Source organism: Zosterops lateralis (genome assembly GCF_965231275.1).
Source record: "Zosterops lateralis genome assembly, chromosome: 34".
Lineage (NCBI taxonomy): Eukaryota > Metazoa > Chordata > Aves > Passeriformes > Zosteropidae > Zosterops > Zosterops lateralis.
The window spans coordinates 338,956-366,468 of record NC_139794.1 but is presented as its reverse complement, the minus strand read 5'-3'; the positions used below and the strand labels follow the sequence as shown (position 1 = coordinate 366,468).

The window sequence follows — 27,513 nt, the reverse complement described above, 5'->3', positions numbered from 1 at the left end:
TAGGGGGATTTTGTGAGGGAAAGGCTTCACTTCTATCCCTGAAATTGAGATTTGGGGAGATCTGAGAGGCTTCTAAAGAACTTTAGTGAGATTTGTGAGGGGGAACTTCACTCATTTCATTTTAGGGGGATTTTGTGAGGGAAAGGCTTCACCCCAGCCCTGAAATTGAGGTTTGGGGGGGTCTGAGAGAATCCAAAATAATCCCAATCCCGCCTTTAGTGGGTTGTGAGGCAGGGATTTCATCCCCAGCCCTAAAATTGAGGTTTAAGGTGGTTTGAGAGGCTCCTAAAGATCTTTAGTTGGATTTGTGAGGGAGAAACTTCACTTCCCTTAATTTCAGAGGGGTTTTGTGAGGGAAAGGCTTCACTTCTACCCCTCAAATTGAGGTTTGGAGTGGTCTAAGACGATCCAAAAAAATCCCAATTCCCCTTTTAGTGGGATTTGTGAGGGAGGAACTTCACTCCTTTTGTTCCAGGGGGGTTTTGTGAGGGAAAGGCTTCACCTCTACCCCTGAAATTGAGGTTTGGTGGCTCTGAGAGGCTCCTTGCTTTGATTCCGGGGGTTTTGAGGGGGATTTTTCCCCATTTTCCCCATTTTTCCCTTTCCCAGCCATGTCTGTCCCTCGCTCCCCGCGGCTCCGTCCCTCGGGATCCTCCTCGGGCTCCTCCTCGGGCCCCCAGAGCAGCTCCCTGAGCTCTGCCCGCAGCCCGTGAGTGCTGGAACATCCAAAATCCTCGAATTCCCAATTTAATTTAATTCCCAATTCTCCTTTTTCCCAAATTTCCCTCAATTTTTCCCAAATTTCCCCCATTTCTCACCCATTTCCCTCCCTTCATCCCTTTATATCCCATTTTCTTTTGTCTCGGCCCCATTTTCCCCACTTTTTTGCCCTTTTTTTCTGTTTTTTCTTCATTTTTTCTAGTTTTTCCCCTTTTTTACCCCATTCCAACCCCTTTTAGTAACAGTTTTTCTAATCCCAGCCCATTTTTTCCCAGTTTTTCATCCCAGTTTTCCCCAATTTTCCCAATTTGCCCCATTTTCCCCAGTTTCCCCCCATTTTTCCCATTTCCCCCCCATTTCCCCTCCAATTTCCCCCCATTTTCCCCCCGTTTTTCCCAGTTTTTCCCCCCAGTTTTCCCTGATTTTCCCAATTTGCCCCAACTCTTCCCAATCCCATCCCATTTCCCCCCATTCCAGCCCCATTTCCCCATAATTTTTCCCATTTTCCCCCCATTTTTCCCAATTTTCCCCCATTCTTCCCAATCCCATCCCATTTCCCCCGTTCCAGCCCTATTTCCCCATCATTTTTTTCCCAATTTCTCTCCATTTTCCCCATTTCCCCTCATTTTCCCCCGTTTTTCCCCAATTTCTTCTCATTTTTCCCAGTTTCCCCCATTTTCCTCCCACTTCCCCCCTTATTTTCCCAATTTCTCCCCATTCTTCCCAATCCTATCCCATTTCCCCCCATCCCACCCTTATTTTTTCCCTGTTTTTTCCCATTTTCCCCTCATTTTCCCACTTTCCCCTTCACCCCACCCACTTTTTACCCCATTTCCCCTTTTCCATCCCCACTTTTCCCCCAAATCTCCCATTGTTTCCCCTCAGGGAATTCCAGGACGATCCCGACTCCGGCAGCGACTTCGAGGCGTCTCTGCGCCCTCGGGGCAAACGGGGCCCCCCTCGAGGAGCCACCAGGAGCCACGTAACTCCCAACTTTGCCTTAAAAATCCCCAATTATTTTAGAATTTCAGCCCATTCTTTAAGTGATTTTTTTCCTGATTTTTTTCTGATTTTTTTCCTTTTTTTTTCCTGATTTTTTCCTGATTTTTCCCCCCGATTTTCTTGATTCTTTCCTGATTTTTTTTTTCCAATTTTTCCTGATTTTTCTCCCAAATTTTCCTGATTTTTCTGATTTTTCCTGATTTTTCTGATTTTTTCCTGATTTTTCTCTTGATTTTTCCTGGGTTTTCTGATTTTTTCCTGGTTTCTCCTGATTGTTTTTCCCTGATTTTTCCTGGTTTTTCCCCAATTTTCCTGATTTTTGCCAGTTTTTCCTGATTTTTTCCCCTAAATTTTCCTGATTTTTTTCCTGATTTTTCTCCCGATTTTTCTTGATTTTTTTTAAACTGACTTTTCCTGATTTTTTTCCCCTGATTTTTCCTGATTTTTCTTCTGATTTTTCCTGATTTTTTCCCAATTTTTCCTAATTTTTCTGATTTTTCCCCCAATTTTTCCCGATTTTTTCCTCCAATTTTCCCTGATTTTTTTCCTGATTTTCCTCCGGATTTTTCTATTTTTTTCCCTGATTTTTCCTGATTTTTCCCCGACTTTTCCTGATTTATTCCTGATTTTTCTTGTTTTTCTCCTAATTTTTCCTGATTTTTCTCCTGATTTTTCCTGATTTCTTTCTCCCAATTTTTCTTGATTTTTCCCAGTTTTTTTCCTGATTTTTCTCCTGATTTTTCTCCTGATTTTTTTCTCCAAATTTTCCTGATTTCTTTCCCCAATTTTTCCTCTTTTTTTCCTCAATTTTTATTGATTTTCCCCCCGATTTTTCCTGATTTTATTCCTGATTTTCCCTGATTTTATTCCTGATTTTTCCTGATTTTTTCCCCATTTTTTTCTGATATTTTTCCTGGTTTTTCTCCCAATTTTTCCTGATTTTTTTTCCCTGTTTTTTCCCATTTTTTTTTCTGATTTTTTTCCTGATTTTTCTCCTAATTTTTCCCCCATTTTCCCCGCAGGTCCCGAAGCGTTCCCGACTTTCCAGCGGGGATGGGAAGGAGCTGGAGGAGCAGAATTCCCTTTTCCAGGCAGTTTTTTCGGGAAAAGCAGCGATGGAGGTAGAGCAAAAAAAAAATAAAAATGGGAAAAGCCTTGAGGGGATTCCCAAAATTCCCATTTTTTTCCCCCCAAAATTCCCATTTTTTCTCCCAAAATTCCCATTTTTTTCCCCCCAAAATTCCCATTTTTTCTCCCAAAATTCCCATTTTTCCCCCCAAAATTCCCATTTTTTCTCCCAAAATTCCCAATTTTCCCCCCAAAATTCCCATTTTCCCCCCCAAATTCCCATTTTTGCAGACGGTGGTGGACGAGTGGCTGGAGTGGTACCGCCGGGATCGGGAATCGGCTTTTCTGGAGCTGCTCAACTTCACCGTGGCCTCCTGTGGATGTCGGGGTGAGAAATGGGGAAATTGGGAAAAAATGGGGAAAATTGGGAAAAAAATGGGGAAAAAATGGGGAAAATTGGTGAAAAAATGGGGAAAAAATGGGGAAAATTGGGAAAAAAATGGGGAAAAAATGGGGAAAATGAGGAAACAAGGAGATTGGGGCGATGGAAAATGAGGAATTGTGGAGTCGAGATTGGGAAAAATGGGGGAAAATGGGGATTGGGATGGGGAAAATGGGGAATTCTGGTGCTGGGATTGGGAAAATTGGGGAAAATTGGGGGGAAATGGGGAAAAAAGGGGATTGGGATGGAGGGAAATGAGGAATTTTGGAGCTGGAATTGGGAAAAATGCGGAAAAATGGGAATTTCCAGGTGTGGTGACCCCCGAGATGTTCCGGGAGCTGCAGAATTCCGAGATCATCCGCAGACTCACCGAGACCTTTGATGAGGTACCCGAGCTCATGGGATTTTGGGTATTTTTTTCTGGATTTTTTTTGCTGTTTCCTTGGAATTTTAGGTGTTTTTTTTCTGGAATTTTGGGCATTTTTCCCTATAATTTTTTTGCGTTTCTCCCTGGAATTTTGGGCCATTTTTCCTTGGAATTTTTTGTGTTTCTCCTGGAATTTTGATGGTTTTTTCCCTGGTATTTTGGACATTTTTCCCTGTAATTATTTGCGCGTTTCCCCTGAAATTTGGGGCATTTTTCCTTGGAATTTTTTGTGTTTCCCATGGAATTTCGCGTGTTTTTCCCTGGGATTTTGGGCATTTTTCCTTGGGATTTTGCCCATTTTTTCCTGAGACTTTGAGCATTTTTCCCTGTAATTTTTTTGCATCCTCTCTAACATTTCCCCCCTTTCTCTCTCCCCCAGTCCTCCCCAGAGTACCCCCTGTCCCTGAAATTTCTGTCATTTTCCCTGGGATTTAGGGCATTTTGCCCTGTAGTTTTTTTGCATTTCCCCTGCAATTTTGAACATTTTTCCTTAGAATTTTTGACCTTTTTCCCATGAAATTTGGGGCATTTTCCCCTATAATTGTTTGCGTTTCCCGTGGGATTTTGCCCATTTTTCCCTGGAATGTTTGCCCGTTTTTCCCTGGAATTTTTTTCCATTTTTTCCCTGGGATCTTTTTTGTGTTTTCTCTGTAATTTTTTGCGTTTCGCCTGGAGCTTTGGGGTATTTTCCCCTGTAATTTTTTGCGTTTCCCCTGAAATTTTTTGCGTTTTTCCATCTAATCTTTTGCGTTTCTCCCTGGAATTTCAGTGTTTTTTCCCTTGTAATTTTTTGCATTTTTCCTTAGATTTTTTGCACTCCTCCTGACATTTCTAACCCTTTATTTCTCTCCCCAGTCCTCCCCGGAGTACCCGCTGTCGCGCCGCTCTCCCCCGTGGCGCGCGTTCCGGGCGGGTTTCTCGGAGCTGCTGTCGGGGCTGGTGCTGCGGGGCCGGCACCGGGAGCTGCGGGACGGCTTCCTCATGGACGGCCTGCTCTCCTTCCTCACGGGGCTGTCCGACAGCCAGGTCAGGGCCTTCAGGCACACCGCCACTCTGGCAGGTGAGAAAACAACTTTCCCTGTTTTTTCCCTGATTTTTCCTGTTTTTTCCCTGATTTTTCCTGGCTTTTTCCTGATTTTTCCTGTTTTTTTCTGGATTTTTTTTGGTTTTTTTTCTTGCTTTTTTCCTGTTTTGTTTCCTGTTTTTTTCCCAGTTTTTTCCTGATTTTTTTCCTGTTTTCTAATGTTTTTCTCTGCTTTTTTCTGTTTTTTTTTTTCCTGGGTTTTTTTTCCTGTTTTTTGCATTTTTTTTTTTCTGTTTGTTTTCTTGGGTTTTTTTTCCCCTTATTTTCTGCCATTTTTTTCCCGTTTTTTCTATTGATCTTTTTTCCTGTTTTCTGCCATTTTTTTCCTGTTTTTTCGCATTTTCTCCCGTTTTTTTCTCTTGTTTTTTTGCAATATTTTCCTGGTTTTAACTGGTTTTTTTCCTGTTTTTTTTTCCATTTCTCCCATTTTTTTCCCATTTTTTCCCAAATTCCCGTTTTTCCCCCCCGATTTCCCAGCGCTGAAGGTGCTGAGCTCGCTGGTGGAGGTGGCTCTGGCCGTGGGGCAGCAGCAGGAGAATTCCCAGCGGCAGCTCGAGGCCGAGAAGGGGAAAGAGCCCCCCAGGAGGGGAACACACAAACTGGAGCTGCTCCGGGAGCAGCAGAGGGAGGTGGGGAAAAAAATGGGAATTTCAGAGGAAAAATGGGAATAATGGGGGAGAAAAATGGGAATTCTGGGGGAAAAATGGGGCTTTTGGGTGAAAAAATGGGGAAAAAATGGGAAAAAATGGGGAAAAAATGGGAATTATGGGGGGAAAAATGGGAATTTCGGGAGGAAAAATGGGAATTCTGGGGGAAAAATGGGAATTTTGGGGGGAAAAGGGGGGAAAATGGGAATTTTGGGAGGAAAAATGGGAAAAATGGGAATTCTGGGGGAGAAAATGGGAATTTTGGGGGAAAAATGGGAATTTTGGGTGAAAAAATGGGGAAAAATGGGGGAAAATGGGAATTCGGGGGGGGGAATGGGAATTCTAGGAGGAAAAACCAGGAAAAAATGGGAATTCTGGAGGTAAAATGGGGATTCTGGGGGGAAAAAACGGGGAGAAAGAGGGAGAAAAATGGGAATTCTGGTGGGAAACGGGAATTCTGGGGTGTCTGGTGTGAAAATTTGGGGCTTCAGGGGGATTTTGGGTGGATTTTGAGGGAATTTTGGTGGAATTTTGGGTGGAATTTTGTGGGGATTTTGGGTGGATTTTAGTTGATTTTGGGTGGATTTTAATGGAATTTTTGGTGGATTTTTGGGTGGATTTTTGACGGAATTTTGATGGAATTTTGGTGGATTTTTGGGTGGGATTTTGGCAGATTTTGGGTGGAATTTTGATGGAATTTTGATGGATTTTGGGTGGATTTTGACGGAATTTTGATGGAATTTTGGTGGATTTTTGGGTGGGATTTTGGCAGATTTTGGGTGGAATTTTGATGGAATTTTGAGTGAATTTTGGGTGGAATTTTTGGTGGATTTTGGGTGTATTTTGGGTAAAAATTTGGGAATTTTGGGGCTTTGGTCATTCCCAGCTCCGGGAGCAGCAGGAGGAGCTGGAGCTGTTGATGAACGGGATCTTCAAGGGCGTCTTTGTCCATCGGTACAGGTGGGAAATCCCAAAATTCTAGGGGAAAAATGGGAAAAAATGGGATTGGGAAAATGGGATAAAAGGGGGGAAAATTTGGGACAAAAAGGGTGGAAAATTTGGGATAGAATTATGAAAAATTGGGCTAAAACGATGGAAAAAATTGGGATAAAATTATGGAAAACTTTGGATTAAAAGGGTGGAAAATTTGGGAGAAAAGGGTGGAAAATTTGGGATGAACGGGGGGAAAATTTGGGATAAAATTACAGAAAATTCAGGACAAAATGAGAGAAAAAATTGGGATAAAAAGGGTGGAAAATTTGAGATCAAAGGAGAAAAAATTGGGATACAAACCATGGAAAAATTGCGATAAAAAGAATGGAAAAATTTGGGATAAGATGGTGGAAAAAAATTGGGATCAAAAGGTGGAAGGTTTGGCATAAAAAATGGTGGAAATTTTGGGATAAAAAGGGGGGAAAATTTGGGATAAAAAAGGATGGAAATTTGGAATGAAAGGATGGAAAAATTGGGATAAAATGATGGAAAAATTGTGAATAAATTGTGGAAAAAATTGGGATCAAAAGGTGGAAGGTTTGGGATAAAAGGTGGAAATTTTGGGATAAAAAGGGAAATTTTGAGATAAAAAAGGGTGGAAAATTTGGGATAAATAGGATGGAAAATTTGGGATAAGATTATGGAAAATAGGGGTAAAAGGATGGAAAAATTGCAATTTAAAAAATGGAAAAATTGGAATAAAATGATGAAAAAATTACAATTAAAAGAATGGAAAAATTGGAATAAAATGATGAAAAATAGGGATAAAATGATGGAAAAAATTGGGATGAAATGGTGGAAAAAGGGGATTTTTGGGAATTTTTGGCTCAGGGACGTGGTGGCCGAGATCCGCGGGATCTGCCTGGAGGAGCTGGGGACGTGGATGAGGAAATTCCCGCGCTCGTTCCTCACCGACAGCCACCTCAAATACCTGGGCTGGACCCTGCACGACAAGGTGGGAAATGGGGGAAAATGGGGAAAAATGGGGGAAAAATCTGGGGAAAAATGGGGGGAAAATTGGGGAAAAATCCGGGAAAAATTGGGGGGAAATTGGGGGGAGAAATGGGGGAAAAATTGGGGAAAAATTGAGGGAAAATGGGGGGAAATGGGGGAAAAATGGAGAAAATTGGGGAAAAATCTGGGGAAAAATGGGGGAGAAATGGGGGAAAAATTGGGAGAAATACGGGAAAAACTGGGGGAAAAATTGGGAGAAATATGGGAAAAATTGGGGGGAAATTGGGGGAAAATTGGGGAAAATGGAGGGGAAAATGGGGGAGAAATGGGAGAGAAAATCCAGGAAAAATTGGGGGGAAATGGAGGAAGAAATGGGGAAAACTGGGGGAAATGGGGGGAGAAATGGGGGAAAAATTGGGAGAAATATGGGAAAAATTGGGGGGAAATTGGGGGAAAATTGGGGGAAAATTGAGGGGGAAATGGGGGAGAAATGGGGGAAAAATCCAGGAAAAATTGGGGGGAAATGGAGGAAGAAATGGGGAAAATTGAGGGAAAATGGGGGAAAAATTGGGAAAAAATGGGGGGAAAAATAAGGGGAAAATGGGAAAAAATTTGGGGAGAATCTGGGGAAAATCCAGGGAAAATTGAGGGGGAAATGAGGTAGAAATTGGGGGAAAATGGGGGGGAAAAAATCTGGGAAAAGTGTGAGAAAAACCTGAGAAAAACTGGGGGGGAAATGGGAGAAAAATGGGGAAAATTCTGGGAAAAAATGGGGGAAGATTTGGGGGAAAGTCTGGGAAAAAAAAAAGGGGGAAAACTGGGGGAAAACTGGGAAAAATGGTAGAAAATTTTGGGGGAAAATGGGAGAAAATCTGGGAAAAAATGGGGGGAAAATTGGGGAAAATCTGGAGAAAAATGGGTTGGAAAATTTTGGAGAAATGGGGAAAAATTTGGGAAAAAATGGGAGAAAATCCAGGGAAAAATTGGGGAGAAATGGGGAAAAATGTGGGAAAAAGTGGAGGAAAAAATCTGAAAAAAATGGGAGAAAATCAGAGAAAAATGGGGGGGAAATTGGGAAAAATTGGGGAAAAATCTGGGAAAAATGGGAGAAAAATGGGTTGGAAAATTGGGAAAAAATCTGGGAAAAATTAGGTTTGGAATGGTTGAAAATGAGGTGAAAATTATAAAAAATGAGGGAGAATTTGGGGAAAAATTGGGAAAAAAATGGGGAAAATTGGGAAAAAATGGGCTGAAGGTGGGAATTTTGGAATTGGGGGATTTTGGATCCCAAAATTCCCATTTTTTGTTGTTTTTGCAGCAGGGGGAGGTTCGGCTGAGCTGTGTCAGGGCCCTGCAGGGCGTTTATGGGATCCCTGAGGTGGCCCCAAACCTGGAGCTCTTCACTCACAGGTTCAAGGTGGGAAAATGGGGGAAAAATGGGGAAAATGGGGGAAAAAATAGGGAAAAAATATGGGGAGAAAAATGGGGGGGAGGAGGGAAAAAATGGGGGAAAATATGGGGAAAAATATGGGGAGAAATGGGGAAAAATGGGGAAAAAATGGGGAGAAAATGGGGGTGGGAAATTTGTGGGATTTTTGGGGGATTTTGGGGGATTTTTTTGGGGAATTTTTTTGGAATTTTGGGGGATTTTGGGGGATTTTTTTGGGATTTTGGGGGGATTTTTTGGGATTTTGGGGGGATTTTTTGGGGGGGATTTTTGGGGGATTTTTGGGAATTTTGGGGGATTTTTGGGGGATTTTTGGGAATTTTGGGGGATTGTTGGGGGATTTTTTGGGAATTTTTGGGGGTTTTTCTTGGGACTTTGGGAATTTTGGGGTATTTTGGGGAGATTTTTGAGGGGATTTTTTGGGGGGATTTTTGGGGGATATTGTGGGACTTGTGGGGATTTTTGGGAGATTTTGGGGGAATTTGGGAATTTTGGGAGAATTTTGGGGGAATTTTTGGGGGATTTTTGGGAATTTTGGGGGGATTTTGGGGGGATTTTTGTGGATTTTTTCGGATTTTTTGGGGGATTTAGGGGGATTTTGGTGATTTTTTGGGAAATTTTGTGAATTTTGGGGTGTTTTTGGTGTCCCAGGGCAGGCTGGTGGCCATGGCCCACGACAAGGAGCCCGAGGTGGCCCTCGAGGTGCTGAAGCTGCTCACGGAGATGGACAGGTAAAAATCCGGGATTTGGGGGCAAAATTTGGGGATTTGGGATCAAAATCTGGGATTTGGGATCAGGAATTTGGGAATTTGAGGTCGGATTTTGGGGTTTGGGATAAGAAATCCAGGATTTGGGATCAGGATTTTTGTATTTGGGGTGAGAAACTGGGGATTTGGGATCAGAATTTGGGGATTTGGGACCAAAATCTGGGATTTGAGATCAAAATTGGGGATTTGAGAGAAGAAATCTGGATTTGGGCTCAGGAATTTGGGATTTGGGGTGGGAAATTGGAAATTTGGGGTCAAAATTTGGGATTTGGGATCAAAATTGGGGATTTGGGGTCAGAATTTTGGGATTTGGAATCGGGAATTGGAGTTTTGGGATCAGGAACTGGGATTTAGAATAAAAATTTGGGATTTGAGAGAAGAAATTTGGGATTTCAGATCAAAATTTGGGATTTGGGGTCAGAAATTTGGGATTTGGGGTCAGGATTTTCAGATTTGGGATCAAAATTGGGGATTTAGAGTCAGGACTTTGAGATTTGGGATGGGAAATTTGGGATTTGGGAACAGGAATTTGGGATTTTGGGTCGAAATTGGGGCTTTTGGGATCAGGAATTTGGGGATTTGAGAGAAAAAATTTGGGATTTGGGGGATCCCAAATTTCCAGAGTTCTGGGTGGGAAATTGGGGAGATTTTTTGGGGGAGTTTTAAAGGAATTTTGGGGAATTTTCAAGGGATTTTTGGACTTTTGGAACATCCCAAAATTCCCTGGGATTTTCCACAGTTTTGGGAACGGGATTTTTTATGGGAATTTTGTTTTTATTTTGGAGTTTTTGGCGCTTTTTTTTTTTTCCAATTAAAAATGAAGAAATCTGGGTGTGGCCCCTTCAAAAGCCAAATTTCTGTGGCTTCTTCCCAAATTTCGAGCTCAAAATTCCTGGAATTGGGGAAAAAATGGGAAGGAGGGGCTGGAATTGGGGTCCAAAAATCCCCAAAATCCCAAATTTTGGGGAGATTTTGGGGATGGGAAATTCAGGAATTGGGGCTGAGGAGACCCAGACTTCCCAAAATTCCTGGAAATTCTCAGGAATCAGGAAGAAATTCTGGTTAAAAAGGGGTTGGAAATGGGAGAAAAAATGGAAATTGGGTTCCAGGAATCCCAAAAATCCCGATTTTTTTTTAATTTTTTGATTTTTTGGGAGTTTTGGGAACGAGAAAAGTGGGAATTGGGAATGAGGAGCCCCAGAATTCCCAAAATTCCTGAGAATTCCCAGGAATCTGGAGGAAAACTGGGCGGAAAAGGGGAAAAAATGGAAATCGAGCTCCACAAATCCCAAAAATTCAGATTTTTTTTTTAATTTTTTGATTTTTTTTGGAAACTTGGGACTGGGAAAAGTGGGAATTGGGATTGAGGAGCCCCAGAATTCCCGAATTCCCTGTGAACCCCCAGGAATCTGGAGGAGGCCCTGTCAGAGGAGGATTGTCAGAGCATCTTCCCCGTGGTTTTCGTCTCCAGCCGCGCCCTGGCCTCGGCCGCGGGGAAATTCCTCTTCCACAGGTAAAAACATGGCAATTCTGCCCCAGAAAATGGCAATTCTGGGCCCTAAAACCCCAGAATTTCGGTTCCAGAATCTGGGGAGTTTTGCCCCAAAATTTGGGAATTTTTGCCCCAAAGTTTGGGAATTTCAGCCCCAAAATTTGGGAATTTCAGCCCCAAAAAAATGGGAATTTCAGCCCCAAAAAATGAGAATTTAGGCCAAAAAATCTGGGAATTTTTTTCCCAAAAAATATGAGAATTCTGGTCCCAAAATCTGAGGATTTTTGCCCCAAAATCTGGGATTTTTGGCCCAAAATCCAGGAATTTCAACTCCAAAAATCCCGGAATTTCAGCCTCAAATCCTTGGAATTTTAAGATTCAAACCCTGGGAATTCCGGCCTCAAAAACCTGAGAATTCAGGTTTCAAAATATGTGGATTTCAGTCTCAAAATCTGGGAATTCTGGCCCCAAATTCTTGGAATTTTAAGACCCAAACCCTGAAATTTCCAGCCCTAAAAATCTGAGAATTCAGGCCCCAAGATTTGGGAATTCTGGCCCCAAAATCTGGGAATTTCAGCCTCAAATTATTGGGATTTTGAGACCCAGAATCTGGGAGTTTTGCCCCAAAATTTGGAAATTCTGGCCTCAAAAATCTGGGAATTTCAGCCCCAAAATCTGGGAATTTTTGCCCCAAAAATTTGGGAATTTCACCTTCAAATCCTGGAAATTTTAAGACCCAAACTGGGAACTTCAGCTACAAAAATCTGGGAATTTCAGCCCCAAAAATCCAATAATTTCAGTTTCAAACCCTGAACTGTTAAATCCCAACCCCCCCCCAGATCCCGGGGGAATTTTCTGGGAATCGGCTCCGGGTCCCTCCCAAACATCTGGAATTTCCTCATCCCAAAAATTTCTTCATCTCGAGCCCTTCCCAATCCCTCGGGGCTTTCAGGGGGAGGATTTTGTTTTTTCTGGATTTTTTTCTATTTTTTCTCAGTTTTTTTTCTGGTTTTTTTCACTTTTTTTTAATTTTTTTTCGGTTTTTTTTCTTTTTTTTTTTTTTTTTTTTTTTACTATTTCCAGTCTGGCTTTTGCCAATTTACCCCATTTTTCTTCATTTTCCCCAAATTTCTCAATTTTTTCCTCTTTTTTTCCACATTTTCCCTCTTTTTCCTCCTATTTCCAGTCTGATTTTTCCCAATTTTCCCCTAATTTCTCCCAATTTTTTTCCCATTTTCCCCCATTTTTTTTCCTTTTTTCTTATTTTTCTCTCTTTTTTTTTCTTTTTCCAATCTGATTTTTTTCCAATTTTGCCCCTTTTTCCCTTATTTCTCCAATTTTCCCCCATTTTTCCCTTTTTTTCCAATTTTTCCTCATTTTGCCCATTTTTTTCTTGTTTTTTCCCCCATTTTTTCCCCATTTTTCCCCCAAATTTCCCCCCAAATATTCCCCCTTTTTTTTCTCTGTGTTTTTCCCCATTTCCCCCCATTTTTCCCATTTCTTTCCCTTTTTTCCTCATTTTCCCCATTTTTTCCCAGTTTCCCCATTTTTTCCCATTTTCCTCCATTTTCCCCATTTTCCCCTGGTTTTTTTCCCATTTTTCCCACTTTTCCCCCATTTTTTTCAAGTTTTTTCCTTTCCCCCCATTTTTCCCATTTCTTTTCCATTTTTTTCTGGTTTTTTTTTCCTTTTCCCACTTTTTTTTCCCATTTCTTTCCCATTTTTTTCCCATTTTTTCCCCTGTTTTCCCCCATTTTTCCCATTTTTTCCCATTTTTTTGCCACTTTTTCCCATTTTTTCCCCATTTTTCCCATTTTCAGGCTCCTGGACCCCCAAAAACACGGGGCTGGTCCCGGGGACAACCGGAGCTTCTTCCTGAGCCTCGTTCGCTTCTTCCTCCAGTCCGAGGTCACAAATTGGGGGGATTTGGGGCATTTTGGGCAATTTTGGGGAAATTTCAGGAATTTCGGGAATTTCGGGGCAATTTAAGGGGAATTTTGGAGGAATTTTGGGGCATTTTTAGGGGATTTTTGGAGAAATTTTGGAGAAATTTTGGGGGATTTCGAGGCAATTTCAGGGAGAGTTTTGGGGAAATTTGGGGGATTTTCAGGGGATTTGGGGAATTTTGGCAGAATTTTGAGGGAATTTGGGGGATCTTCAGAGGATTTGGGGAATTTTGGGGGAATTTCAGGAGTTTGGGGAGATTTTGGGGATTTTGGAGCATTTTCAGGGGAGTTTTGGAGGAATTTTGGGGAATTTTCAGGGGAATTTGGGGAATTTCAGGGAAATTTTGGGGGATTTCAGGGCATTTTCAGGGGAATTTCAGGAATTTTGGGGTAATTTCAGAAATTTTGGAGGAATTTGGGGGATTTTCAGGGGATTTGGGGAATTTTAGGGGGAATTTTGGAGGAATTTTGGGAGTTTCAGGAATTTTGGGGGTTTTGGTGCAATTTCAGGGGAATTTTGGGGGGTTTTGGGGGGAATTTTGTTTTTTTTAGTGGAATTTTCTTGATTTTTGACAGAATTTTGGAGAATTTGGATGAAAATTTGGGAATTTTGATGGAATTTTGGGAATTTTGGGGATCCTGATCCCAATTTTCCTCCCAGCTCCACAAGCACACCACGTACCTGGTGTGTTTTTTAGGGAAATTTTGTATTTTTTGATGGAATTTCACCGGAATTTTGGGGAATTTCGATGTAAATTTGGGAATTCTGATGGGATTTTGGGAATTTTGGTGATTTTAACCCCAGATTTCCCCCCCAGCTCCACGAACACGCCCCGTACCTGGTGGATTCCCTGTGGGATTGTGCCGGGAGCCGCCTGCGGGACTGGGACACGGCCAGCGGCGTCCTGCTGGGGACAGACACGGGTCAGGACTGGGATAAACTGGGATAAACTGGGATAGACTGGGATAGACTGGGATAGACTGGGATAAACTGGGATAAACTGGGACAAACTGGGACACGGCCAGCGGCGTCCTGCTGGGGACAGAAACGGGTCAGGACTGGGATAAACTGGGATAAACTGGGATAGACTGGGATAGACTGGGATAGACTGGGATAAACTGGGATAAACTGGGATAGACTGGGACACGGCCACGGGGATCCTGCTGGACACAGACACGGGTCAGGACTGGGATAGACTGGGATAAACTGGGATAGACTGGGATAAACTGGGGTAAACTGGGATAAACTGGGATAGACTGGGATAAACTGGGATAGACTGGGACACGGCCACGGGGATCCTGCTGGGGACAGACACAGGTTAAACTGGGATAGACTGGGATAAACTGGGATAGACTGGGACACGGCCAGCGGCGTCCTGCTGGACACAGACACAGGTTAAACTGGGATAGACTGGGATAGACTGGGATAAACTGGGATAAACTGGGACAAACTGGGATAAACTGGGGTAAACTGGGATAAACTGGGATAGACTGGGATAAACTGGGATAGACTGGGACAAACTGGGATAAACTGGGGTAAACTGGGATAAACTGGGATAGACTGGGATAAACTGGGATAAACTGGGACAAACTGGGACAAACTGGGATAAACTGGGATAGACTGGGATAAACTGGGATAGACTGGGACAAACTGGGATAAACTGGGATAAACTGGGATAGACTGGGATAAACTGGGATAGACTGGGATAAACTGGGATAGACTGGGATAAACTGGGATAGACTGGGATAAACTGGGATAAACTGGGGTAAACTGGGATAAACTGGGATAAACTGGGGTAAACTGGGATAAACTGGGGTAAACTGGGATAAACTGGGATAGACTGGGACAAACTGGGATAAACTGGGGTAAACTGGGATAAACTGGGATAGACTGGGATAAACTGGGATAAACTGGGACAAACTGGGACAAACTGGGACAAACTGGGATAAACTGGGATAAACTGGGATAGACTGGGATAAACTGGGATAGACTGGGATAAACTGGGATAGACTGGGATAAACTGGGATAGACTGGGATAAACTGGGATAAACTGGGACACGGCCATGGCCAGTCCCTGAGGGGACTGGGGGGGACTGGGACAAGCTGGGAGGGACTGGGAGGGACTGGGATAAATTGGGAGGGGACTGGGAAAAACTAGGAATGGATTTGGAGGGACTGGGAGTGACTGGGGTGGACTGGGAATGGATTTGGGGAGACTGGGATAGGATTGGGATGGACTGGGGGGACTGGGAGGAAACTGGGGTAAACTGGGAGGGCACTGGGAGGGACTGGGATGGAATAGGATGGACTGGAACAGCCCTGAGTGTTTCCCAAAAACCTCCTGGATCTGCCCCAAAACCTGCCCCAGACACTGGGGAGGGACACTGGGGTGAACTGGGAGGAACTGGGATGGACTGGGAGGGACTGGGATAAACTGGGAGCCACTGGGAATGGATTTGGGGGCACTGGGACAGACTGGGACGGACTGGGAGGGACTGGGAAGGGATTTAAGGGCACTGGACGGGGTCCAAACTCATCCAGACTGGTCCATATTGGTTTATACTGGTCCAGACTGGTCCAAACTGGTTGTCCATCCCCGTTCCTGCTCCAAACTGGGATTTTTGTGGAATTTCCTGGGATTTTCCTTGTTCAAAATGGGATTTTTTGGCTCCAAACTGGTTCAAACTTGTCCTGACTGGTCTATACTGGTCCATACTGGTTTTTACTGGTCCGTACTGGTTTATACTGGTCCATACTGGTTTCCAGGCCTGGAGCTGGGGCAGGAGAAGGCTCTGGTGGAGATCCTGAGCTCCAGTGGGCTCCGGGTGTGCCGGGGGCTGCCCCCCGTGGGACGGGCCCTGGGCAGGAAGGTGATAAAATTGGGAATTTTGGTGCATTTTTGGGTATTTTTGGGATTTTTGGGGGGAATTTTGGGTATTTCTGGGGCTTTTGGGGGATTTTTGAGGAATTTTTGGGATTTTTTGAGGAATTTTGGGGGATTTTGGGGGAATTTTTGGGGAGTTTTGGGGGATTTGGGGGGAATTTTCAGGTTGTTTTTGGGAATATTGGGGGATTTGGGGATTTTTGGGGAATTTCCAGGGATTTTTTGGGAGTTCTTTGGGATTTTGGGGGATTTTTGAGGATATTTTGGAGAATTTGGGGGGATTTTTTGGGAATTTTTTGGGATTTTTGGGGAATTTTCAGGGAGTTTTTGGAGGATTTTTGGGAATTTTTGGGGAATTGGGGGATTTTTGGGGAATTTCAGGGAAAAACAAGAATCTGAGGAAAGAAAACATGAATTTAGATGAGAAAAACCTGAAAATTCACATCAAATTCCCTCCAAAATCCCCAAAATCCATCAACTTTTTTACAAAATCCCTATTTTTTTTCCAAAAACTAAAAATTCTGGGAATCCCAGTGCTCAGAAACCCCCAAAATTCTGGGAATTTCTGGGAATTCTGCCCCATTTTCCCATTTTTTATCCCCAGGTTTCCTCCCGGGAGCGTCGGGAGCTGCAGGAGGAGAAATCGCGGCTCAGCCGGAGCCTCATCCCGGTGCTGCCACAGCTGCTGGAAAAAGTGGGAGAATCCTGGAATTTTGGGAATTTTGGGGAATTTTAGGAATTTGGGGGGACTGAAAAAGCTTTTCCCTGGGTTTTTCCCAAAAAATTCCTGGGTGTTTTTAGCTAAAATTCCAATTTTTTACCTAAAATTTGCTTTTCCCCCCCAAAAAAAGTCCTTTTTTTCTATAAAATTTCTTTTTTCCCTTTAAAATTCCCATTTTTTCCCTAAAATTCCCAATTTTCCCCTAAAATTCTTTTTTTCCATAAAAATCCCAATTTTCCCCTCAAGTTTCTCCTTCTTCCCCCAAATTTTCCTCCCAAAATTTCCCATTTTCCTCCCAAAATGCCCAAATTTCCCCCAAATTTCCCCAAAATTTCCAAATTTTCCCCCCAAAATCCCCGTTTTCCCCCTCAAAATGCCCAAATTTCCCCCAAATTTCCTCCAAAATTTCCCCCGAATGCCCCCAAACTCCTCATTTTTTTCCACAAATTCCCCCAAATTTCCCAAAATTCCCCCAAATTCCTCCAAATTCCCCCAAAATTTCCCAAAATTCCCCCAAATTTCCCATTTTTTCCCCATTTTTCCCCAGTTCTCAGCGGAGCCCGAGGCAGTGGCGGCGCTGCTGGAGCTGCTGCAGCACCTGGAGCTGGGGATGTTCCGCACGGCCCGGTGGGAAAAGGTCAGAGACCAGTACGGACCAGTATGGACCAGTATGGACCAGTATGGACCAGTATAGACCAGTATAGACCAGTATAGACCAGTATAGACCAGTATAGACCAGTATAGACCAGTATAGACCAGTATGGACCAGTATGGACCAGTACGGACCAGTATGGACCAGTATGGACCAGTATAGACCAGTATAGACCAGTATAGACCAGTATAAACCAGTATGGACCGGTATAGACCAGTATGGACCAGTACAGACCAGTATAGACCAGTACAGACCAGTATGGACCAGTATGGACCAGTACAGACCAGTATGGACCAGTACACAATCTCCCCGTTCCTCCCAGTGCCCCAAAATCCCATCCCAGTCCCTCCCAGTTTATCCCAGTCCCTCCCAGTCCCCCAAATCCATTCCCAGTCAATCCCAGTTTCTCTCAGTTTGTCCCAATCCCTCCCAGTCCCCTCCCAGTTTATCCCAGTTCCCCCCAGTCCCATCCCAGTCCCTCCCAGTCCATCCCAGTGCCCCACAATCCCCTCCCAGTGGCTCCCAGTTCATCCCAGTTCACCCCAGTGTCTGTTCCCAGTGCCTGGACCAGATTTTTGGGAAACACTTGGGGCTGTTCCAGTCCATCCTATTCCATCCCAGTCCCTCCCAGTGCCCCAAAATCCCACCCCAGTCACTCCCAGTCCATCCCAGTTTATCCCAGTTTACCCCAGTCCATCCCAGTTCACCCCAGTGTCCATCCCCAGTGCCTGGAGCAGGTTTTGGGGCAGATCCAGGAGGTTTTTGGCAAACACTCGGAGCCCTTCCTGATGCTCCCAGTCCCTCCCAGTTTATCCCAGTTTATCCCAGTCACTCCCAGTCACTCCCAGTGTCCCTCCCCAGTGCCTGGAGCAGGTTCTGGGGCGGATCCAGGAGGTTTTTGGCAAACACTCGGAGCCCTTCCCGGTGCTCTCGGCGGCCTCGGGGGCGCTCCGGGCCCTCTGTGACCCCCAACTGTCCCTGCACCGCCTCGGGGACATCGCCAGGGGGCGCCTGGGGGACAGCCTGGGGGACAGGTGCCACCTGCAGGTCACTGAGATGCTCCAGGTGGGGACTCTGGGGACATTTGGGGACATTCTGGGGGAATCTGGGGACATTTGGGGACAGCCTGGGGGACAGGTGCCACCTGCAGGTCACCGAGATGCTCCAGGTGGGCATTTGGGGGGTTTGGGGACATTTTGGGGGGATCTGGGGATATTTGGGGACATCTAGAGGGGATTTGGGGACATTATGGAGGGATTTTGGGACATTTGGGGGGATTTGGGGACATCTGGGGACAGCCTGGGGGACAGGTGCCACCTGCAGGTCACAGAGATGCTCCAGGTGGGGACACTTGAGGGATTTTGGGAAGTTTTGGGGACATTTCAGGGGATTTTGGGAACATTTGAGGGGTTTTGAAGAAGTTTCGGGGATGCCTGGGGGGATTTGGGGACATTCTGGGGGCATTTGGGGACATTTTGAGGGGGTTTGGGGACATTTGGGGAACATTTGAGGGCATTTTGGGGATGTTTAGGGGATTTTGAGGGTGTTTGGGAACAGCCTGGGGGACAGGTGCCACCTGCAGGTCACTGAGATGCTCCAGGTGGGGACACTTGGGGACGTTTTGGGGACATTTGGGGGGATTTGGGGACACCTGGAGGGGATTTGGGGACATTCTGGAGGTGTTTGGGGACATCTGAGGGGGATTTGGGGACATTTGGGGAACATTTGAGGGGATTTGGAGAAGTTTTGGGGATGTTTGGAGGGATTTTGGGGGGATTTGGGGACACATGGAAGGGATTTGGGGATGTTTGGGGGGATTTGGGGACATTTGGGGACAGCCTGGGGGACAGGTGCCACCTGCAGGTCACTGAGATGCTCCAGGTGGGGACACTTGGGGGGTTTGGGGACATTTCAGGGGATTTTGGGAACATTTTGGGGGAATTGGGGAACATTTGGGGGGATTTGGGAAAGTTTTGGGGACATTTGGGGAAGTTTTGGGCATGTTTGGGGACATTTGGGGACATTTTGGGGACATTTTGGGAGGATTTCGGGATGTTTTGGGGACGTTTGGGGACATTTCAAGGGATTTGGGGAAGTTTGAGGGGATTTTGGGGGTGTTTGGGGACATTTGGTGACGTTTGGTGACGTTTGGTGACGTTTGGTGTCCCTGTCCCAGGCGGTGTCCCCAGACGAGGAGGACGTTTACGGACTGGCCGTGACCCTGAGGAGACTCTCGGCCCTCTTCAAGTGACTTTGGGGACATTTGGGGACATCTGGGGACATTGGGGACATTTGGGGACATTGGGGAGGCTTGGGGACATCAGGAGGATTGGGGACATTTGGAAAATATTGGGAATATTTGGGGACATTTGGGGGGTTTGAGGACATTGAGGACATTTGGGGACATTTGGAGGGTTTGGAGACATTTGGGGACATTGGGGACATTGAGGACATTTGGAGGATTGGGGACATTTTGGACAACTGGGGACATTTTTAGGTGTTTTGAGGACATTTTGGGGATTTTAGGGGGATTGGGGCCGTAAGGAGGATTGGGGACATTTGGGGGTTTGGGGACATTGAGGACAAGGGCAGGGGGTGGCTCCCAGTGTCCCCAATGTCCCCAATGTCCCCCCTGTCCCCGTGTCCCCTCAGTGACCATGACCTGACCCCCTGGGGACTGTTTGTGCCGCTCTCGCGGCTCCTGCGCCGAGCCCTCGACACCGGGGAGGTGCCAGAACAGGTGACACACCTGGACACACCTGGGGACACACCTGGGGACACCTGGGGACACCTGGGGACACACCTGGGGACACCTGGGACACACCTGGGGACATTTTGAGAGCCTTGGGGACAGCCTGAGGACACACCTGGGGACACTTTGGGACAGCTGGGGACACTTGGGGACACCCAGGGGACATCCAGGGGACACTTTTAGAAACTTTGGGGCCATTTTTGGACATTTTTGGCCATTTGGGGGCCATTTTTGGACATTTTTGGACATTTTGGGGCCAGTTTAGGACCATTTGGGGCCATTTTTGGCTGTTTGGTGACATTTTTGGATGTTTTGGTGACAGCTAGGGCCATTTTGGGACCTTTTTGTGGCATTTTGTTGTCCCTGTCCCCCCCAGGTGACAATCCCGGCCGTTTCCTGCCTTTTCTTCCACCTTCTCTGGGAACTTTCCAGAATTCCCGACTCCGGAGCCTCCCCGGTGAGGGATTCCCAAAATTCCCCCCCAAAAAATCCCCAAATTCCTTCAATCCCACCCCCCAAAATCCCCTGAATTTCCTCATTCCTGCCCCAAATCCCAAAATTCCCAGTGAATCCCCAAATCCCACCTCAAATTCCCAAATTTTCACCCAAAATTCCCCATTTTTTTCCCAAAATTCCAGATTTTTTTCCCCAAATTTACCCAAATTCCCCCCAAAATTCCCAATTTCCGCCCAAAATCCCCAAATTTCCTCCGAAAATTCCCCATTTTTTCCCCAAATTCCCTAATTCCCACCCAAATTTCCCAGTTTTTTCCCCAAAATTCTAAATTTCCACCCAAAATTCCCAATTTTTTACACAAAATTCCCGAATTTTCACCCAAAATTCCCATTTTTTCCAGGGAGACGTGCGGGGTTTGCGCTCCCGGGCCTCGTCCCTGGTGTCCCTGTGCCAGAGCTGCCTGAGCGAGCCCCAGCCCCGCCTCAGGGAGAGGGTCCGCAACGTTCCAGAACATTCCAGGGAATTTTTTGGGATTCTGGGGAAATTCGGGATGTTTGGGAGAAATTTGGGATATTCAGGGGAAAATTGGGATGTGTTTGAGGGAGAAATTTGGGGGGAAATTTGGAAAAAATTGGGATATTCAGGGGAAATTAGGGATGTTTGAGGGACAGTTTGGGGAAAATTGGGAATTTGGGAGAAATTTGGGATGTTTGCAGAAATTTGGGATGTTTGGGATATTTGGGGAAAATTGGGATATTTGGGATATTCTGGGGAAATTGGGAAAATTGGGAGAAATTTGGGATGTTTGGGGAAATTTGGGATGTTTGGGGAAATTTGGGGATCTTCGTGGGAAATTGGGATTTTGGGGGAAATTTGAGATATTGGGAGAAAATTTGTATCTTGGGATTTTTAGGGGAAAATGGGGGAAATGGGGGATTTTTGGGATATTTGGGAGAAATTTGGGATATTTGGGATGTTTGGGATATTTGGGGAAAATTGGGATGTTTGGGATATTTGGGATATTCTGGGGAAATTGGGAAATTTGGGAGAAATTTGGGATGTTTGGGGGAAATTTGGGATTATGGGGATTTTTGGGGAAATTTGGGATGTTCAGGGATATTTGGGAAAAATTGGGATATTTGGGATGTTTGCGGAATTTTGGGATTATTGGGGTTTTAGGGGAAAATGGGGGAAAATCTGGATGTTTGAGGGAGAAATTTGGGATGTTTGGGAGACATTTGGGATTATTGGGATATTCAGGAGAAATCTGGGGTATTTGGGTATGGGGGGAATATTTAAAATGTCACCCTGGGACAGTCCCATCCTCAAAAAAAACCCCCCAAAATTCCCCCAAAAATCTTTAAAAAATGCCAAAAAATCCTCAAAAAATTCCCAAAAATTCCTCAAAAAATCTTCAAAAATTCCCCCAAAAAACCCTCAAAAATCTTCAAAAATTCTCAAAAAAACCCTCAAAAAATCTTTAAAAATTCCCCAAAAAATCCTCAAAAAAATCTCAAAAAATCCTCAAAAATTCCCCAAAAAATTCCCCAAAAATTCCCCAAAAATTCCCCAAAAAAATCCTCAAAAAATCTTTAAAAATTTCCCAAAAAATCCCTAAGAAAAGCCCATTTTTTCCCATGTTTTCCAGGCATTCCTGGTGCTGAGTGACCTCCTGGTGCTGCTGGGCCCGGGGCTGCCCCAGCCCAGCCTGAGGCTCCCCCCGGAGCCGGGGCTGCAATCCCAGCTGGGCCTGGCCCTCACCGACCTCGTCTTCTGCCCCCAGAATCTGCAGGAACCCGAAAATCACGGTGAGAAATTTTGGGGGAATATTTGGGATTTTTGGGAAATTTTTTAGAATTTTTTTCTGATTTTTTGGGATTTTTTTTGGATTTTTTCCTGATTTTTTCCGATTTTTTTTCGATTTTTTGTGGATTTTTTGTTGATTTTTTTTTTTTGAGAATTACTGGGATTTTTTAGCTCATTTTTTGAGGAATTATTGGGATTTTTGTCACCGATTTTTAGGAATTTTTTGAGGATTTTTTGGGGATTTTTGGGGCATTTTTTTGAGGAATTTTTGGGGGATTTTTGGGGCTGCAGTCCCAGCTGGGCCTGGCCCTCACCGACCTCGTCTTCTGCCCCCAGAATCTGCAGGAGCCTGAAAATCACGGTGAGAAAATTGGGGAATTTTTTGGGAATTTTTTTCCAATTTTTTCCAATTTTTTTTCGATTTTTTGCAGATTTTTTTTTCAATTTTTTTCTGATTTTTTCCGATTTTTTGCAGGTTTTTTTGTTGAAATTATCCCCCAAAAATGCCCCAAAATCCCCAAATCCCCCAATTCCAGATCCCAAAATCCCAGAATTCCCAAATCCCATCATCCCAAAATTCCTAAAAAATCTCCGAAATTCCCTCAAAATTCTCCAAAAATTCCCAGATCCCAAAATCGCAGAATTCCCAGATTCCAAAATCAAAATCCCCAAAAATTCAGCAAAAATCCCCAAAAATTCCCAAAAAATCCCTGAAAAATTCCCTAAAATTTCCGCAAAAAATCCCAAAAAAATCCCCCCAAAATTCTTAATAATTCCCCCAAAAATCCCCCAAAAATTCCGCAAAAAGTCTCAAAATTCCCCCGAAAATTCCGCAAAAATCCTCAAAATTCCCCCAAAAATTCCCAAAAAATCAAAAAAAAAAATCCAAAAAAAATTCCCGAAAAATTCCCCAAAAAATTCTCAAAAAAATCCCTTAAAAAAATCCCTTAAAAAACCCCCAAAATCCCCCAAATTTTGCATTCCAGAGGCGGCGGAGGAGCAGCTGCAGGAGCTGCAGCAGCGGCGGCTCCTCCTGGCCGGGTTCTGTAAACTCCTCCTGGGGGGGATCCTGGAGCTCCGCGCCGCCACCGACGTCTTCAAACATTACAACAAAGTCTGGGAGGGGTTTGGGGGAAATTTGGGGGTTTGGGGAAAATTTGGGGAAATTTGGGGGGTTTTGGGGAAATTTGGGGAGTTTGGGATTTTTGGGGAGAAGTGGGGAGGGGTTGGGGAAAAAATTGGGAGGTTTTTGGGGGGAAAATGAAGGATTTGGAGGGAAAAATTGGGGATTTTGGAGGGAAATTTGAGGGTTTTAGGGGGAAAAGTTGGAGGATTTTGGGGGGAAATTTGAGGGAAAAGTTGGAGGATTTTGGGGGGAAATTTGGGGGATGATTTGGGGGAAAAGTTGGAGGATTTTGGGGGGAAATTTGGGGGATGATTTGGGGGATTTTTAGGGAAAATTGGGAGGGTTGGGGAAAAAAATGGAGGGTTTTTGGGAAGAAAATGAAGGATTTAGGGGGAAAAATTGGGGATTTTGGAGGGGAATTTGGAGATTTTGGGAAAATTTTGGGGGATTTTGGGGATGCTGGGAGGAAATTTGGGGGATTTTTGGGCTGATTTGGAGAGATTTTTGGTGGGTTTTTAGGGGATTTTTGGGGCTGATTTTGGGGGAATTTTTGGCTATTTTGGGGCTAATTCTGAGGCAGATTTTGGGGGGATTTTTGGTGATTTTGGTCTGGGAAGGGTTTGGGGGAAATTTGGGGAAATTTGGGGGAAATTTGGGGGTTTCGGGGAAAAATTTGGGGAATTTGGGGGAAAATTGGAGGCATTTGGGGAAAAAATTGGGGGGTTTTGGGGGGGAAAATGAAGGATTTGGGAGAAAAATTGGGGATTTTTTGGGGGAAATTGGGATTTTTGGGGAGAATTGGCGGCTTTGGGGGAAAATTGGGGGTTTTGGGGAAATTTGGGGGGTTTGGGGAAAGAAATTGGGGGGTTTTGAGGAGGAAAATGAAGGATTTGGAGGAAAAAATAGGGGATTTTGGGGGGGAATTTGGGAGAAATTTGGGCTTTTGGGGGAAAATTTTGGGGGTTTTGGGGGAGTTTGGGATTTTCGGGGAGAAGTGGGAGGAGTTGGGGAAAAAAATTGGGGGATTTTTGGGGAGGAAATGATTTGGGGGGAAATTTGGGGAATTGGGAGGAAAATTGGGATTTTGGGGGGAATTTGGGGGATTTTAGGGAAAAATTTGGAGGATTTTCAGGGGAAATTTGGGGATTTTGGGGGGAAAATTTGGAGATTTGGGGCAGATTCTTGGGGTGGGTTTTGGGAGGATTTTTCAGGATTTTGGGGCCAATTTTGGGAAGATTTTGGGGCTGATTTTAGGGCTGATTTAGGGCTGATTTTTAGAGGATTTTGGGGCCAATTTGGGGGGGTTTTTGGTGATTTTGGGACTGATTTTGGGGCCAATTTTGGGACTGATTTTAGGGCTGATTTTTGGGCATTTTGTAGCCAATTTTGGGGGATTTTTTTGTGATTTTGGGGCCAATTTTGGTGGATTTGGGGGCTGATTTTGGGGGTAATTTTGGGGCCATTTTACTGCAGATTTTTTTGTGATTTTTGGGGATTTTGGGGCTGATTTTAGTGGTCATTTTGGGGCTGATTTTTGGGCATTTTGTGGCCAATTTTGGGGGATTTTTTGGTGATTTTGGGGCCAATTTTGGTGGATTTTGGGGCTGATTTTTGGGGCCAATTTTGGGGGGATTTTTTGGGGTATTTTGAGGCCACTTTAGGGCGGATTTTTTTGTGATCTTTGGGGATTTTGGGGCTGATTTTGGGCTGATTTTTGGCCGTTTTGGGGCAGTTTTACGGCGATTTTGGCGACATCATCCGCGAGACCCTGAGAGCGACGCGGGAGCGCGACCGGCTCGAGTGGGCCCGGACCCTCCTCCTCACCCTGCAACAGGTAAAGGGGATTTTTGGGGGAAATTCGGGACATTTTGGGAAATTTTGGGGTTTGGGGGAATTTCTGGGATTTTTTCGGGGATTTTCTGCCTTTTTTTGGGGATTTTTTGAGAGTTTTTTGGGGATTTTTTTGAGGTTTTTAAGGAATTTTTGCAGGATTTTTTTGGAGATTTTTCCAGAATTTTTGGGGGGAATTTTCGGGCCAATTTTCCCCAATTTGGGTCAATTTTCCCCAATTTGGGTCAATTTTCCCCAGTTTTGGGTCAATTTTCCCCAATTTTGGGTCAATTTTCCCCAATTTTGGGCCAATTTTCCCCAATTTTGAGCCAATTTTCCCCAGTTTTGGGTCGATTTTCCCCAATTTTGGGCCAATTTAGCCCCAATTTTGGGTTGATTTTCCCCAATTTTGGGTCAATTTTCCCCAATTTTCCCCAATTTTGTGCCGATTTTTCCCATTTTTTTTTATTTTTCCGCAGCTTTTCACGGAGCTGCTGCTCCAGGAGGGCCCCGAGCTCCGGGATCTCCAGGAATTCCAGGAAATTCGGGATTTGGGTCGACGTTTCTCCCTCTTCTTCAGCCTCCAGCACGTGCGGAACCGCCGGGCGCTGCTGCAGCTCCACAGGTGAAAATTTGGGGCAAAAAAAAGCCAAATTTGGGCAAATTTGGGAATTTTGGGAGGTTTGGGGGGGATGGGGGGTGGGTTGGGGGAAATTTGGAGTTTTTTGGGGAAATTTTGGGGGTTTTTTTGGGGCAAATTTGGGGCGTTTTGAGAAAATTTGGGGTTTTTTGGGGAAATTTTGGGGGAAATTTGGGGTTTTTTGGGGGGTTTTGAGAAAATTTGGGTTTTTTTGGGGAAATTTGGCAGATTTGGGGGTTTTTCCAAGAGTTTTTTTGGGGGGAATTTGGGATTTTTGGGGGGTTTGGGGTTTTTTCCAGAGTTTTTTTGGGGAATTTGAGGGGAGTTGGGATTTTTTGAGGGAATTTGGGGGTTTTTGGGGGGAAATTCTGGGTTTTGGGGGGGAATTTGGGGCGATTTTGGTGGATTTTTGGTGGAATTTTGGGCGTGATTTGAGGGGATTTTTTGGGATGATTTTGGTGGATTTTTGGTGAATTTCAAGTGGAATTTTGGGAGAAATTTGAGCAGATTTTTGGGGCGATTTTTGGTGGATTTTTGGGCAGATTTCGAGTGGATTTTTGGGAGAATTTTGGTGAATTTCAAGTGGAATTTTGGGGCATTTTTGGTGGATTTTGAGCAGATTTTTGTTGGATTTTTGGGTGGATTTTTGGTGGATTTCAAGTGGAATTTTGGGGTAATTTTGGTAGATTTTTGGTGGATTTTGGGTGGATTTTTGGGGTAATTTTGGTTTTTTTTTGGTGGATTTTGGGGTGGAATTTTGGGGCGATTTTTGGTGAATTTTTGGCAGATTTCGAGCGGATTTTTGGGGGAAATTTGGTGAAATTTTGGTGAAATTTCAGTGAAATTTTGTGTAATTTTGTGTCTCTCCCCAGCGAGGGGATCCAGTTCTCCCTGCAGTCCCCCCCTGATCCCGGAATTTCAGGAATTTCGGGAAATTTGGGAATTCCAGGGGGGATCCCCCTGAATTTGCCTTTCCTGGAGATTCTCAGCGAGTTCTCCCCGCGCCTGCTGCGCCCCGACAGAGCCCTGATGTGAGAAATTGGGGAGAATTCGGGGGAATTTGGGGAAATTTGGGGATTTTTGGAGTTTGGGAGGGATTTTGGGGGGAATTTGGGGGGAAATTTGGGGATTTGGGGGGATTTGGGGGGGATTTTGGGTGGGTTTCGGGGGTAATTTTGGGGAATTTCCAGGAAATTTGGGGATTTATGGAGTTTGGGAGGGATTTTGGGGGGAAGTTTGGGGAAATTTGGGGGAAATTCGGGGATTTTGGGGGAATTTTGGGGAAATTTGGGGGGAGTTTTGGGGGAAATTTGGGGAAATTTGGGGCTTTGAGGTGGATTTGGGGGGATTTAGGGGGAAATTTGGGGGAATTTGAGGACTTTGGGGGATTTTTGGGTGGATTTTGGGGCGGATTTTGGGGCTGATTTTTGGGTGGATTTTGGGGGAATTTTTGGGTGGATTTTAGAGGATTTTTTGGTGGATTTTGGGGCTGATTTTGGGTCAATTTTGAGGGATTTTTGGTGGATTTTGGGGCGGATTTTGGGGAATATTTGGGCTGATTTGGCTGGATTTTTGGCTGATTTTGGGGCTGATTTTTGGGCTGGTTTTGGGGGATTTTTTGGTGGATTTTGGGGCTGATTTTTGGGGATTTTTTGG

General features: G+C 44.7%; 1 protein-coding gene across 1 annotated transcript; it reads left to right on the top strand.

The window, feature by feature from the left end:
- Positions 1–611: 611 nt before the first annotated feature.
- STAG3 (STAG3 cohesin complex component) lies at positions 612–26,892 on the top strand (the record flags this gene model as incomplete). The annotated part of the gene is made up of 26 exons (XM_083881570.1): positions 612–709; positions 1,606–1,702; positions 2,745–2,843; positions 3,082–3,178; positions 3,542–3,618; positions 4,515–4,719; positions 5,221–5,372; positions 6,277–6,350; positions 7,215–7,338; positions 8,656–8,754; positions 9,436–9,515; positions 10,957–11,064; positions 12,864–12,951; positions 13,808–13,913; positions 15,757–15,860; positions 16,479–16,568; positions 17,143–17,253; positions 18,109–18,312; positions 19,424–19,494; positions 19,900–19,987; positions 20,376–20,456; positions 22,239–22,263; positions 22,414–23,375; positions 25,120–25,221; positions 25,697–25,842; positions 26,730–26,892. 26 exons carry the CDS (start codon positions 612–614, stop codon positions 26,890–26,892), a joined length of 3,651 nt encoding a protein of 1,216 aa, XP_083737696.1.
- Between the last annotated feature and the right edge of the window lie 621 nt (positions 26,893–27,513).